This window comes from Haemorhous mexicanus, chromosome 3, assembly GCF_027477595.1.
Source record: "Haemorhous mexicanus isolate bHaeMex1 chromosome 3, bHaeMex1.pri, whole genome shotgun sequence".
Taxonomy (NCBI): Eukaryota; Metazoa; Chordata; class Aves; order Passeriformes; family Fringillidae; genus Haemorhous; species Haemorhous mexicanus.
Window position 1 is genome coordinate 64,137,367 of NC_082343.1, and position 15,138 is coordinate 64,152,504.

The following is a 15,138-nucleotide window of genomic DNA, read 5'->3' on the forward strand; positions in this document are numbered from 1 at the left end:
TATGGTTGCAGTTTATTTCAAATCAGTGTTTTTGAACCGTTAGGATTAAAAAAGAAGGCAAATTTCTGATGTGGCAAACAGTTATTTAAACATCTCTCTTAATGTTATTTATATGTAATGTGAAGTTCATATATGTTATATATGGTCTTTATTCTTAAAGTTCAGTTAGTTTTTTCAGTGCAAGCAGAGATATATTAACAGAACAGGGATGACAGCATTGTGTACACTTGAATCCTTCCTTCCTTCCTTTCTTTCTTTCTTTCTTTCTTTCTTTCTTTTTCTTTCTTTCTTTCTTTCTTTCTTTCTTTCTTTCTTTCTTTCTTTCTTTCTTTCTTTCTTTCTTTTTCTTTCTCTTTTTTCTTTTTCCCTTTTCTTTTTTCTTTCTTTCATTCTCTCATTTCTCTCACTTCTCTCACTCAACTGTACTTTCTTTTAATGTATATCCATGTTATCGTGACACATGGCACACATTTATAATTGGACAAGTACATGCGTTTACAATTTTCTTAGTCATCCAAAATACAGCACTTATTTGGAAATATAATTTGATCACATTTTTTTCTGTAAAAACAAGGGAAGATTTGTGTATCTGAATGATTATGCACATCCAATCTGATTAAACTCTGGTGAAAAATAACATCTCAGCTGATGTCAAGCTGATTATTTTCAGAAGTTGCTAGAGGTTGTTTGCAAACTATCTTGCATTTTTAATATCTGGCTAAAAAGGGTAAGATATGGGGAATAATGATTAACATCAAATAGTGGCTTAAAACATTTTTTTGCTTGAGAGGAGGAAGGGCTAAAGGAAAAGTTAAAGCAAAATGCAGCTGATGCAGACAAAATTGATTATTTGCTTAATTTGATTGCTGTAATGAGCTTCTGACTTTGTCTAGGACATGGAGAAATTGCCAATACTGCAAGAGCACAGATATTATTCTGATCCACAGAGCAAATGATAATGTGACATTTTACATGCCTTGGTTGCTTTAGCCATGTGAAATACCCATGGGGAAATCTCAGTGCACTATGCACACAGAGGGTGTATTACCAGGACTGCACATTGTACTCCACCAAAATAACCCCAAACAAACCCAAAGCAAACACCAAGAAAAAGAGAAAGTGGGGGGAAAGAGAAGTAGAAATGGGAATCAAAGTCTCTGAGGAACTGATCCACTGCACAATAGCAGCAAAGCTGTATAGTCATCCAGCTGCTAACATCAATAAACATGAGTTTTCTTCTCAGAATTTATGTCAAGAGGAAATCAGAGAAGCCTAAGAAACAATATAAGCCTTTTGTGGATGTTAGAGCTACAAGTGACCATCTGTAATTTCTGTAACTATCCTCTTTCAAGATTTGATTTCCTTCTGTCTTCAGTCTTTTTTTATAATCAGAGTTCCATCCGAAACAATTTGAAAATTGTTAAGATGAATGCCAACATGGCAATAGTAGTTTCCAGCACTAAGGAAGCACCAGAGGCCTTTTCAATGCTGTATTCATGCTTGAAAGGAGTACATATTATAGCTCTTCTTATGTGTGTAAAAACAAATACGCTATACAGTATTGACCTTTCTAGTAATATGTGGCTGACTAAAGCATGGTCATTATTACTAATAGTGCACTAGCAAAATCACCATTTGTGCTAGTTGTTGACAGATTATGTCTGCCTGTCTTGTTCATGACTGTACAGCATTTACACATGGGGCTTTTTCTTTTCTTTTTTTTTTCTGATGTGTATTTGTATAAGGATTATAGTGGAGCAGAGAGTTGACTTTTGTTTATTTCTCAGAGGTATCCGGAAAGGTTATAAAGACATAAATGTAGCAAAAAAAAAAAAAAAAAATCAAATGGCCGTACTAAAAATTGCAACCTTTGAATTAGCAAGGTGAGAAAGTACTGCAATATTCTTAAAGTTCATTAGCAATAGATGTTTAGATTGCAATGGATCTTAAGCGTTATAGAATTTTTTTGCAGGTTGTTTCTGGTCAGCGCTTACTGGAGTCTGGCACAAAGCTGAAACACTGGCCTGGAGAGGTGCAGTCTCTGTCGCCTGGCTGCACTCCCTAAGAGACTGTGAGCAAACCAGTGTTTGGCTTCTTTTTTGATGAGAATTCTGTGCTGTCTTTCAGCAGCTCCTAGTTTCAAGGTGGTTTATGGTTTTGTGAAGTTGCTCTGTATGTTTTTAGGCAGGGGAAAGAAGAAGGGTTTGGAATCTGTTTGTAGGTAGTTAAGGGACAGATTGTCATTTCAGAGCTCCAAGGCAGGCACTTGGGGCAACTGTTCTGCCAGCCCTGAGTTAGGGCTGAGCCTGTGATGGCTTGGGAGATCCTGTGGGAGGACTTCCTGTGACCCAAAGACCTAAGTAACCTGTTGGGTTTCATCTGAGCTCTTCTGCTTATTTGTACATGAAAGAGCCTGACTCCAAGTTTGACATTGTCTTCCCAGTTAGCTGAAATAAAGCAGACAAAGTAAAAGGTGGTTACATGGTAACCACAGCTAAATCAACAAGACGTGACAGTAACATAAGGGAGGGGAAGAACTTTGCTCAGGAATCAATTTTTACTACATCATAGGAAATGTGGGCAGTAAAATCAGCAGTTCCTCTGAGCTGACAATCACTGGTTATCAGTTAGAGAAATGAACAAATTGCAGAAAGGTAAACTAGGCTTACTCCTAGTTAACTCTCAGATAATTCAGTTGCCTGCCGTTTGGTTTCTGGCAGGAGCAGAAAGCAGTGCAGAGGCATTTTATTACTAGAACTAGATTCCATCACCGCCTAGGTAACACAGTAACTGGCTTTGAGAGCTGAAGTTAACAAACTCAAGTATCAATGCCTCTGTACCAGGCATTATATCACAGGAGCCATCATAACTGAATGAATGAGTGTTATTTCAGACTTGCTGGCATTGTAAATGTGCTGATGGTAATGGGGTTTCTAGTGTAAAGCCTAAGAAAGCAAGAGGAAGCAAGAGGATCACCAGGCCCGCAAGATTTGTAGCTGGCTGTTTTGCTCCAAAGTCAGATAAGCAGATCTAAAATATTCCCCTTAAAGCTTGCCAATTTAGTGGTTCAATTAATATTTTTTTCATTTACAGACACTAAGATGCTAAAGACTTCTAAAGGGGAAGAAGAAACTGAAGCACTAATTAGACAAATATTCTGAGAAAGGTTTTGAAGTAGATAGGAATTAGTGCTGTTGAAGAATATTTTCTCGTTTTCCCTATGCTGATCCTGAAACTGAAATTTATAGATCTAGATCTGTAAATCCAAAATTCTTGAACCCTTTTTGGTGACCTTCTGTCCCTTTTATAGAACTGATTTCTACTGTTTATGTGTTTGTACCTGTTATTAACTTTCCTGTTCTGTCTTCCTTCATGAATTCCAAAGCATTCATGTAGCCATGAGAATTCCCTGAGTATATCAAGTTTGCAGTCCTCAGTTGCCAAAAGAATGTACCAGTCCTTGTCGTGCTCCTTGCATGTGTGCAGGGAGTGCGTGAGCAAACATGATACTTTTACAGTTGTCTTTTGAACAAATATAAAAATAGCTTTCACTGTCAAGGGCAGATATTGCAGGATCCCAAGCTCCTGAAGTGCCATTCAATATTGTACAGACCCAAGTTCATTGAAAACACATTTATAGTGAAGAGAAATGGCAAAGATGCAAAGTGATCATGGTACAGAGCCTGCTGTGGCAGATATTACTGAATTCTGTGATGATGAATGTGTTCCAACTCCCATTTCCAGACTGGGCATCTCTGCCCTTGTATTTATTTCCTATAATGCTTAGTTCATCCATACTTGAGTCACACTCCAGACAAATATCAGTTGAATAATACTGTCTCCTGCAAGCTCCTTTCAGTTATTAATATTGGGGATTTTCTTGATTGTCTTTGTTCCCTGAAAGCTAGAATAAAACATAAGTAAGACTTATTCTCTTGAACTTCCAGGAAACATTCAGGGAAGAAAGAAAAAAAGGAGAGCTGTCTTTGCTGTTGCACAGACTTTAGCCATGGACCTGCGTGAACAACTGGAGAATACTGAGAGGAACTGGAATAAAGAAAAAATGGAATTGCTGGAGAGATTTGACAATGAAAGGAAAGAATGGGAATGTCAATGGAAGGTCATGCAGAGGAAAATAGAAGAGGTACTTTTAAACAAAAATCTGAACACTATACCATTTTCTCTTGGGGTGAAGTGACATTGAATGGCGTCAAGGTTTTTTTTTTCTGTATTTTATCCTATTTCTTATGTGTCACTGGAAGTTTCTAACAGCTGGTGGAAGGATGAAAATCCTGGGATTAAGCAGTATTTGCAATTGCTCATTTAATAGTCATGAATACAAGATAGGAGGTAAATATGGCTTTGTGAGCTATGAGATTATTGGTTGTATGTATTGCTGACAATTCAGTCATGGGCATGAGCCATGTTGCCTGTATTACACATGCTTTTTTCAAGTAAATACTGAACAATGTAGGGTTTAGAAAATGCATATTTTGTTAAAAAAATTTAGGTGTCATAATTATCTAGCAAAAAGGCTTTAGATGGCATAGGTCTGCTGGGGCAAATGGTAATATTAAAAATAATATATATATGAAATACTGCATGATATAGAATTTTTCTGGCTAGAAACTGTTCCTTTTATGGATGACTCTTGGGAGAGAAAACAGATACAGCAAATAGCATGAAAGTTCTGAAACCACTTGTGTTTAACATACTAGCAAACAGTCCCTACTATTTGTGGTGCATCTCCTTCCAGAAATAGTCACAGCAATTATTTATTATTCTTTTATCCCCAAATTGTCCCTGCAGCCAAATCCTCTGACACCCTCTAATGCACTAACTGAGTCTGCTTGGCAGACTCAGCCTGTAGAGGCAAGTTTTTTCACTAGTGAGCTTTCCACATTTTTCATCTAATATACACATGGAGTAGTTTCACTTGCTCCCTGCCAGCACTGCCGTGTGGCTGAGCAGCACAGGAATGTATGGCAGAGATTGCTCACATGAAACTGAGAAGGAAAATGGTCAAAGCCAAAGGAATTGCAGCCATAAACTGCCCATTAAACCAGCCTGCAGCAGAACTCCATAATGTCAACCCTCTTATAATTTACCCGCAATTCTTTCAGACTTTGGTATGATGGTCTTTGCCACATTTTGTCTTTTGTGTTAGGACTTTGCTGCGCAGTCTTCCGTAATTTCACTGCCAAGCTGAGAATGCTTCAAAAGTTAGTCATGTGATCTGTATATGTAGCTGACTTTCATTTTCTTAGGTATAAGAGCTGATTTGGAATGACAGTAATGAAAAGGTATTCTGGCTGTTAGTAGAACTGACAATGTCAGCAAGGACATTTCATCGTGTTCTTTATTAGCACAGAGATTAGGAAAGCAAGAAAAAGAGATAAAGAATGGAATGGGGCTGAAAGGAAGAGAATGAAGCAATTTGCTGGCTACTGCAGGGCCAAACAAAACTACAGATTATACCTCAAGGTGTTTGGAATCCTAAGGTCCCCTCTTAAGCTGTGACTATAGCTGCTGCTGATTTCAGATGCCTGACATTTCTTCTCCACAAGCCACATGGCTGGAGAAAATGATAGATACCTTTTAAATACCACTATCTGTAGAAGGATTTCCTCAATAAAACTTGTACTTACTTATCAGCTTGTATTTTAATTTGGCAGTTTTCTCTAGCCCACCAAACCTAACTTAATTCCTCCAGAAAGACTTGTGGGGTTTAGGAGATATTATGGGGTGGTATCCTTCCTTCTTACTGGTATGCTGAATCCATATGAGGCTCTTATTTCGTGGAAATGGCAAAGTTCAGCCCTCAGTTTCCATGAGCAGCTGGGCTTTGGGAGTGAAATCTGAAAACCCAGGATGAGGTCAAGTGCTAAGTCTCTGAACGTGAGAATACTTTTAATCCACAGCACTGCCCATGAAATAGCCACATGTTCTGCATGTTGTTATTCTTTTCCACTGTCCTTCCAAAAGCTGTTGGGATGGCCTTGTGCACTGTGAGAGGGCAGGCAGATGGCTGTTCAGAGGTGCCTGTGTGCTTTCTTCGTGAGAGCAAGTTAAGAATGAATGTTTATACAGAGCTGTGGGATTCTTGGCACTGGAAATTATGCTGTAAGCAGAAGAGATTTTTATGATGTTGCCATTTTTTTTAAATTTATAATTTACCACAGTTCCTAGTTTGAATGTGCTGGGTGACCAGAATTAACACCATTTGCTAATGAAGCCACTGTATCTCAGCAGAGAGCATGAAAGAAGAAGGGGATACCATGTTGCCAAATAATACCATTCTGCAGTACTGATTTATCACTCCAGTCATAGGGAAGAATTCCACTTGCTTGAGAACTGAAGGAGTCTGCTCTAGTGCAGATGGTACTGTATTTTATGAGAATTCACTTCCTCTCCTTCAAATAATATGCTTTAATAGGCTGTAGCATAGCCAGGACACACTCTGTCACATTCCCCCACATTCCCTGTCCATCAGATAACAGTTGTGTCCACCACAGAGTGTGCTGATATTGCTTGGGAAACAACCATGCATCTTTTGGCTCAAGGCAGGGCCAGTTATCTCCGGAGATCTCTTCCAGTCCCAACCAGGGATGGAAGCTATACATTAAAATTATGGCAGAGAGTTTGAGAATGGTAACAGCCTTATCCTGTGGCAATCCTGGTGTTTGAATTGTCACCCTAGGTGACTCAGCACTTTCCTACTAACATGTCTAGAATCTTTCTAATCAGTGCTGCTGAGTGAAGCATCATTCAAAACAGAAGATAAATATGGGGGCTTTGCCATAAAGCTCATTACAGTACCATGATTTAAGGAGGTCCTATTGTCTTTTCAGCTTTACCAGGAGGTAAAACTTAGAAGGGAAAGCAATATGACCATCCACGATAGCAAGGCCATTCAGAGCAAGATGCTGCAGCTGTCCATGCATTGCCCTACTTTGCAAGAGAGTGACACAGCAGAGCTGAACCATCAACACAGTGTGGCAAATGACAGAATGGAGAAAGGGAGTCTGCTTGGTGTAACAGGACACGAATGGAAGGAGCCCAGAAACAAGAGCAGAAACAATATTCTGTTAGTGGACCATCTGGCCTTTGAGAACCATGAAGAACCTGGAGACAGCCTCGCCATTAAAACTTCTGAGCAAAATACCAAGAATTATATTGGTGATCTCAATGTAGTAAGTAAAGTTTGAGCATGTTTCAGTTACAAGGGGGAGGAAAGCACTGAGGACTTTGGCCTGACAGGTTAAGCTGAAGAACCAATCTGCCTGATTTTAGCTTTCCACAAGTCACTGTCTCTACTTGCTCCTGGGTTTGGTATCAATGAGTGTCTTCTCTCTGTGTGAATGTGTTAACAGCATGCTCTTTACCTCTGTTCATAAGGTGGGGGCATTTTTGTGTCTTTTCTCATAATACTTCCCCCTGCTGTGAGTCTTAAATGCAAATGACCACAAGTTTCAAATTAATTTTGGAGATATAATTTTAAATGTATATATTAAAGGCCTGTTTTTATATTTATAAAGGCTCTAAAAGAACTTGCCAGAGTCAGTGAAGAATTATGCAGCTATCAAGAGGAAATTCGAAAGAAGTCCAATCACAGAAGGTAAAAACATCTTTAGACTTCTTATGTTAGAGGACAGAAATGAATATTCTCCTTATGCTTTTCACTTTGAAGGCAGGTTCGCTGTTGGATTTATTAGTTGGGCAGTTCCTACCCCCCTAGTGTTTCAGTGCTCAGCATAAAATATTCAAATGAAATATGATACAAAGGCAGGTTTTACTAGCAAAATTGATTTTATATACAGAACATACAAATTCGGATTAGTATTTATATGAGATGAAATTGTATTTGTTTCTAATGTCTGTACAGAGAATTGGGAAAGTGAACAGGTATTTCTGTCTACTCTGGTCCCATTGCCATGTAGTTTTATACAACACTGTATGGGTTTGTCAGGCTGGGAATTTCTTACTTAAAGCCCAAATCTAGCCTTAAGCATGGGGGATGTGCCAGGAACTGATGATCCAAGAGTGGAAAGAAAGCAAAGAGGAAAGAACCACCATACATTTGTACTAATGGAAAGATGGCAAGTCAGACCCTGAAAAGTATGGCAAGTGAACATTCCATCATCTGTTAAAAATTCAGTGTTCATTGTCTTCTCTAGCAAGCTAAACACAAGATTGCCTCCTGAGTTGTGCAGAAATTCTCAGGTAAAACTGAACCTTCTCAGATGCTCCCAAAGGTCAGAGGGATTTCTCACGCTCCACCATGTGATCAGTTAAAAGTCTGCCACTAATTCATTATTTTTGCTGGGCTACTGTTTGTATGTTTGGAGCAAATGGATTCATAGCTGATGCATAACTTTTAAAGGTGCTTTTTTATCATATATCAAAAGGCAGATCTCGTGTGTAAGGTTATGAACCTCAACAAGGGATACACTGTGTCCTACAGCTTTCTTCATTCAGTTCATAGTCAGGTAGACTCCTATGAGTCATTAGAACAAGATCCTACTGTACTTACTGTAGCAGAGACAAGAAAACAGTCATCATCTGAAAAACTCAGAAAAAGAATTTTAGTGGCAAAGGAAAGGAATGCAAATTCCTTTTGTTGACCTTTCCTCAATTTTATTGTGTGTTTTGGTTGTGCTGGGTACATCAGCTGCAGCAAAACAGCTCCCAAACCTTTTTAAGTAGCCAGTGTTAAAACACCTGCTTCTGGGGGGAATTAATCCATGCTGAGGTCCTCTGGAATGTTCCTTACTGCTCATCCCTAAAACACCTCTTCTGTTATTTCCAGAATGAAGTCACTTCCTTTCTTGGGGGAATTTGAGGAAACCCGAAACACAGTTACTCTGCCTGAGATAAACCATGTGTCCAGCAATGAATCACAGACTTCAGTTGCTTTTGAAACAGAGGAACATAATAATAGGAAGAATCTGATGAGCTCTACCAAGGCTTTGAAGGACATTTCTTATGGTAGTCTTACCGGTGACATAGGAACAGATTTCAGACCTTGGCAAAAGAAAGAAGCTCCACCAGTTCCTCCACGGAGCACTTCTCGTCACCTAACAAACTCACTTTCTGCAGTCATACAGCTTTCAGAAGCACCCATAAGAGACCCAGGCATCAAAAGCAATTGCAAGGCTGAGGGTTGTTGGAATGGGGGGAAACTGAGGGATCTTTCACCTGTAAACAAAAATAAATCTGCAGTAACCTGTGCAAATGAAGGGCAATCTGTGAAATTCCCTGTGATGGTAACTGCTGCAATACCTGTCACCAAAAATGAGTGCAATGTTCCAACAAATTTCTGCCACAACACATGGGCATATGATATGGGCAAGCTTGGAAAAGACAATAAAAATGAGCCTTCCCCACTGTCAGCCCAAAAGAGTTGTTCAGATGGAAATATGGCCCGAAGCAACAAGATACATCAAAAACAAAACACCAAGTGTCACAGCAGCCCTTTTTACAGCAATGACTTTTATGCCCCTGCTACCTCGCACAATGATCTTTTGGAAGACACCAGGTATCCTTTGGGAAAGACCCAAAGAAATGAAACACTAGCAGCAAAGATTGATGAGTTTAATCGGACTGTATTTCACACAGATAAACGTAACAATGCTCTGCAGGAAAATCAGGTGCCTCAAACAGCATCAGAAGATCACAAACCGAGTGGTCCGCCGTGTGACTCTGCTGCTAGCAGGGCAGAAACTGTAAATATGTCTTGTGTTTCAAATCCCAAGCTCTCTGCAGCAAGGGAGCAAGAAACTAACAACCCCAGCAAAGCTGTCAGGACAGCAGGGCAACAGAAACACATGAATGGACTTCCAAATACTAGTGGTTATAGGCACATGCTTCACGAGCATGACTGGAGACCAAGTAATTTATCCGGCCGCCCGCGCTCAGCTGACTCAAGGTCCAACTATGGTGTTGTTGAAAAGCTTTTGAAAACCTATGAAAAATCAACTGCGACTTCTCCGTGTAATGCAAAATGCTGCAAAGATAAGAGGACACAGGCAAATTCTGAATTCACCAATGGGGGTTGTGAGACACTGAGTCAGTATTTAGAAATGCTCCAGATTGAGCAAGAAAAACAAGACTTTCCGAGGAATTCAGCCAGGCATATTGGGCAGCAATTCAAGCAAGGAAAAGAGAGACAGAAGTTACCAGAGGTAAGGTTCATAAGAATGACAAGAGCAAAACAATTCCATTTCATAGCAAGCCTCAGACTCTTAAATGGGGCAGAGTAACATTATATTGTAACTAATTATGTAAAAATTGATACTTTAGGCCAGGATCTGGATGAATCAGGAGCATTTCCTCTGCAGATTAAGAGTTGTGGGAGGGCAGAAGCATGTAAGGAAGAACGAGCAGTGAATATGTGCCAGATTCTTATCCCTGCTGGTGTTCTGCAAAGCTAGTTTTTTACTACCGTGCAGTTATGCTAAGATTGAACTAGTGAGAGCTTCAACCAGGTTTTAACACCCTCTCTCCTTCCTTTAGCTGACGTGTTATGTCATAAGACTTCCCATAGGGCTTAAGCAGACTTGGCCATGCCCCAGACCCTAGAGGTCTTAGGTAACATTTTTCAGTATCCAGGGTGCTGCTTGGATCAGGATTTCCTTGGAACTGCCTATACTAAGGAGTATTGTGACTCCATAAAGTTTCCAGTAATAAAGTAACCTTCTTTTACTCATCTCAGCTCCAGCTTCTCCTATATATTCAAGCATAGGCTCACAGAAACAGAAGAACATGACATGACTAATTAAGTTATATTTGGCTGAAGTTTATTTTCAGAAGTTTTGAAATACTGCCTTTGTCAACATTCTTTCTTAATGAAAAGACAAACAGATGGTTTGGAAAACATGCTGTAAGTTGCAGGTTCTGTAAAGGTCCACAAAGGACACAGAGAGATAGGCCTCTTGGAATCTCAAAAAAGATAAGGCAGGTGTGTTTTGAGCTGGGAAACTTAAATTGGTTCAGGCTGTCAGCTGGTATGCCTTAAACTGGCACAAATTCACAGACTTCAGCGGAGCTATATAGATATAAGCAGCTGAGAATCTGACCATGCAGATTTTCTTCTGCATGTCTTTCTGACAGCCTTGCTGTGATGCAATGTCTTGCTAAACAGGCACTTCTTTCCTTCTGCACAGATATAAAAAAGCTATGGATCTTCTGATTTCTTTTTCATCCAATAAACTTTTGACAGGCAAACAAATTTTCATCAATTAATATGGAGGAAAGGAATAATGACTTTTTTCACAGGCTCACATTTTATATTGTCATTTCTATCTGTAGAAACTAAGTGTAGAATACTGCCTGACCAGGAGTTACTATTTTATGTCCAGCAGAATTAATGTCACAGAGATGTAAAGAACTACATGTGGCTTGAGGCACTGGGTTTATTTTCATTATTTCAAATTTACATCAATGTCGCTATGATCAAAATCTGTTGAGTTTCCTCTGCATCTCTATGGCTCTGCTGGTGGACATGACACTGTATTAACACATAACCATTCTGAATTAGTTACCAAGTTAAACAGCTTCACACTGAACTAATGGAAACAGAGTTTCCTGAAATAGGATCTATCAAATAATACCTGAGAAGCATGTAGATCCTACTCCAGTAATATCCAATGGTATTCTGAGTTCTACACTTGGAATATTTTACAGCATTCATTGACAAACAAACTTACAGAAACCAAAAGATAAGAGGAAATGTCAATTTTGTCTTGCACTATCATTTTATACATTTCCTTGTGTCTGACACTTGTCTTCATGTATTTTAAACCACAACTGAAGTGAGAATCCCTGTCCATAGAAATAGCTGTTCTTTTGCATTCTGTGCATTGCTGTGCTCCTTTTAATAGCTTCCAACACCTGTTCTGAGGTCACCACAAATGTCCTCCTGCATTCCTGCTGCATTCCACAAAAGCTGTAACTTGTTAAAGCAAGGACTTGCCTTTGTGTTCCAGATATGTGTGCCAGTGAAATGTTCAAGTGAGAAGGGCTTCTCCCGTCCCGCTCGGCCAGCAAATCGACGCCTACCTTCCAGATGGGCATCCAGATCCCCATCAGCACCACCTGCTGTGAGAAGAACAGTGTACAACTCTGTCTCCTTCCGGTCAGAGACCTCAGTAGTCTGAACCCAGAGCTGGGTTGGATGGTGTTGTGAAAGCTCTATGCCTCACTATAACTGTGTTTGGTATGTGTCGTAGCAACCAGTTCCACACCGTTGTCTTTTGTCCAAGGATGACCCGCACCACATGCCGGACGAAGCGTTCTGAATCTTAGGTCATCATCACCATGGTCTTCAGTGTTTTTATTGGGATGAAATAGAGATATCCCTCGTTTTCTCTGGTTTTGGGGGTTTTTTTTAATAGTTCACAAGGCATTTCTTTTCAATGGCATCTTTCTTAATTTGTCAATCAATTTTGAGTTGAAACAATGTATAGTGCTGTATATTCTGACTTTTCTGCAAACAGCAGAACGTAAAGCTGTATGCATGATCATGTGTTTGTAGGTGCATGTGTTGGACTAGGAAGTATACTGGCCTGTATTTAGAAGAGACAAACTGTGCTAGTGTTGACATTGAAATTACAAGCTATATGCCAACATATATATATATATTCATATATATATATATATATATATACTTTGTGTTTATTTTAAAAAGTTTGAAATATACAGTCCCGATGACATTTATATTTTGTATATCTTTTACATAGGTTCACAGGTGTAGTATTTAATGTAAAAAAACTAATTATGCATTTTTTGTGACTGATCGCAGTGATAATGCCTTGCACAATATGTATCTGAAGCAGACTAGCTTGACTGATTTGTCAGTCATGCTTCATGGCATCCTCGTTCAGTTTCCTAATCCTAATGCTAGGTCAAAATTCCTAAACATATTTTTTCTGAATTAAAATATTATATGATTTGTAATACATTAGCCTTTTTCAGCACCAGAGACATTTCTGAAATGTTCCAAACCCTTTACAAAGCTTATATGTGCCATTATATATATAGCATACTGTAAACACTTTGGTAGATTCAGCTACTCTAACATACAATTTATGAAGGGAAGAAAAGAGTTGCATATGCTCAATTCTGTAAAGCTTATTTTTCCTTCTAGCATTATACTTTGAGGTTTGGCAAAAGTCAGATAACAATGGACTTGTTTACTTTCACTCAAGGCAGGAGAACAAGCACCGTTGCTCCCAGTGCTGGAGCCACACTCCTCTTTTACTCTTCTTCAAGACTAGAGTGCCTGAGCCACTTGCTAATTCCCTGCTCCTGGACTGACTTCGTGGCAGTCAGTTATGAAGTTTACTTGTACTCTGGCAACAAGCTGCATCTAGTAGGGAAGTATTGCATCAAGATATGATCATAATGGTGCCCGAAATCCTGACACATGGCATTGCGACTCTGGTGTTGCCATCACTTGATTTGGTATTATTTGCCATGTGAATGACATGCACAGAGCCTAACTTGTTCCTTCTTGCAGAGTGAAAGAAGTATGGATGCTGTCCAGGCTCTAAACTTTCAGAAAGACAGTGTTCTTCATCCTGGAATTTTTGCACCTTTCGTTAGGCTGTTGCTGGATACACAGTGCAGTAATGGTGATAAATGTTACCTTTAAACATCACGTCTAGGTCAGAAGGAGTAAAAAGGCACTTCTTCAACATCAGCCTGATCTTGTCTGGCAAATTTTCTTCTTCTTCTGGAGAAACAGAGCGTGTTCAAAGGAATTTCAAAAATCATCCCAGGATCCATTAATGTGCACATCTTCTTATGTGAATGTAAAAAGGATTTCAGAGAGAGAGTATAGGCTTTTGTCCTAGTGAATTGTATATGTGGCAATATAGGGAAAATTTAATGTGCTTAATTTGTAGTGATCTGTTGCTCTATTCCAGTCATGTTGAGAATTCACTTTTTTCCTTCCTTTAAGGACCTTATTCTTCTTTCCTCTGCACAACTTTGTTTTCGAAGGGAGAGAAAACAGGAGGCCCTGTGTTCTGAGCAATAGCCTGTGTGGTAGTATTGGTAACAGTTCAGGCTTGAGAATATTGGAGTGAGCAGACATCAGCGCCATAAATCCCAGTTTATCATGCCATCGTGGCTGTCTGCTTGGCCAAAAATACACTCAGAATAATTTGCTCTATCTAAACTTCTGGTCCTTTCTAGGTCTATCCCACAATACATGAAGACTTCAAGCAAATCAACAATTCATCAAAACTTACTCAGACATTATTGCAAAGTTATTGCTGGAAAAGACACAAGGACAGAAAATCTTGAAGAAAATTCATACAGTTTGGATAGAGACAAAAATCTATGTGCTTGAGTGAAAAATCAAGGGTTCTGTAAATTTGACTGTTTGCCCCAATTTAGAAATTGCACTCCGTTAGCTTCCTCAGCACTAGAAAAATTAGACATTATTCATGGTAAATCTGGGACATGGTTTAATATTCTGTCTAACTATGGAAATTAACAAACCAAAATACCTTGCAAATTGACCTTTTAAATGCCTGAGCAGCTGACCAGCTTTGAATGCCTAATGCTGGGGAAAGGGTAATATGAGAGAATTGTAAAAAAATGTGGTTCTCTAACTTCAGTCACTGCTGACTGCAAAAACACTTGTTTAAATTACCTTTATGGTGAAGTTAAGCAGTTTTGTTCTGAGAAATTGTGATGTACTTTTGTTTGAAGTATGTAACTCCAAAAGCATTTCCCTTGATTAGTCAGTGAAGGTGTTTCTTTAGTTTCTTTCAGTTTCTTTGGTTGCCTTTGACATAGACCACATTGTTGAATCACAGAGAAAGGATCAAATACCAACAACATTCCCTGATGTATGTAAGTTAAATGAACAGAAGGTTTTTGAAATAAATGAATAGGTCAAGGATGAGTCCATTTTGTCAAGATTTTCTGTGTCAGTCTAATTTTAGACATTGGTTCTGATGCCTAAAAGTATCAAAACTGGTGATTTTGGTCTGCAGATAGCTAGTTGGAAAGCCTAACTTTAGAAAATTGCCACTGTCACTGTTAAAATATTAGTTTCAAATGCTGTGGTGACTGTGGTGATTTTTCTAGTTCCCATAACTGTGGTTATTGAACCACAGTAAAGGC

The 15,138-nt window shown here is 39.1% G+C and overlaps 1 protein-coding gene across 1 annotated transcript; it reads left to right on the forward strand.

Annotated features, from left to right (window-relative positions):
• Positions 1-1,984: 1,984 nt before the first annotated feature.
• Positions 1,985-14,917, forward strand: KIAA0408 (KIAA0408 ortholog). The gene is made up of 6 exons (XM_059842158.1): positions 1,985-2,071; positions 3,948-4,144; positions 6,852-7,193; positions 7,539-7,618; positions 8,810-10,184; positions 11,988-14,917. The coding sequence occupies exons 2-6, from the start codon at positions 4,010-4,012 to the stop codon at positions 12,156-12,158; spliced, it is 2,103 nt and encodes a 700-aa protein (XP_059698141.1). The 5' UTR covers positions 1,985-2,071; positions 3,948-4,009; the 3' UTR covers positions 12,159-14,917.
• The last annotated feature ends 221 nt before the right edge of the window (positions 14,918-15,138 follow it).

What these genes read in the sequence shown, in the direction of transcription:
- KIAA0408 (XM_059842158.1), top strand. Translation starts at nt 4,010, where the DNA reads ATGGACCTGCGTGAACAACTGGAGAATACTGAGAGGAACTGGAATAAA. An exon ending in ATATTGGTGATCTCAATGTA is followed by an intron (nt 7,194 to 7,538) that starts GTAAGTAAAGTT and finishes ATATTTATAAAG; the next exon opens with GCTCTAAAAGAACTTGCCAG. An exon ending in AGAGACAGAAGTTACCAGAG is followed by an intron (nt 10,185 to 11,987) that starts GTAAGGTTCATA and finishes TTTGTGTTCCAG; the next exon opens with ATATGTGTGCCAGTGAAATG.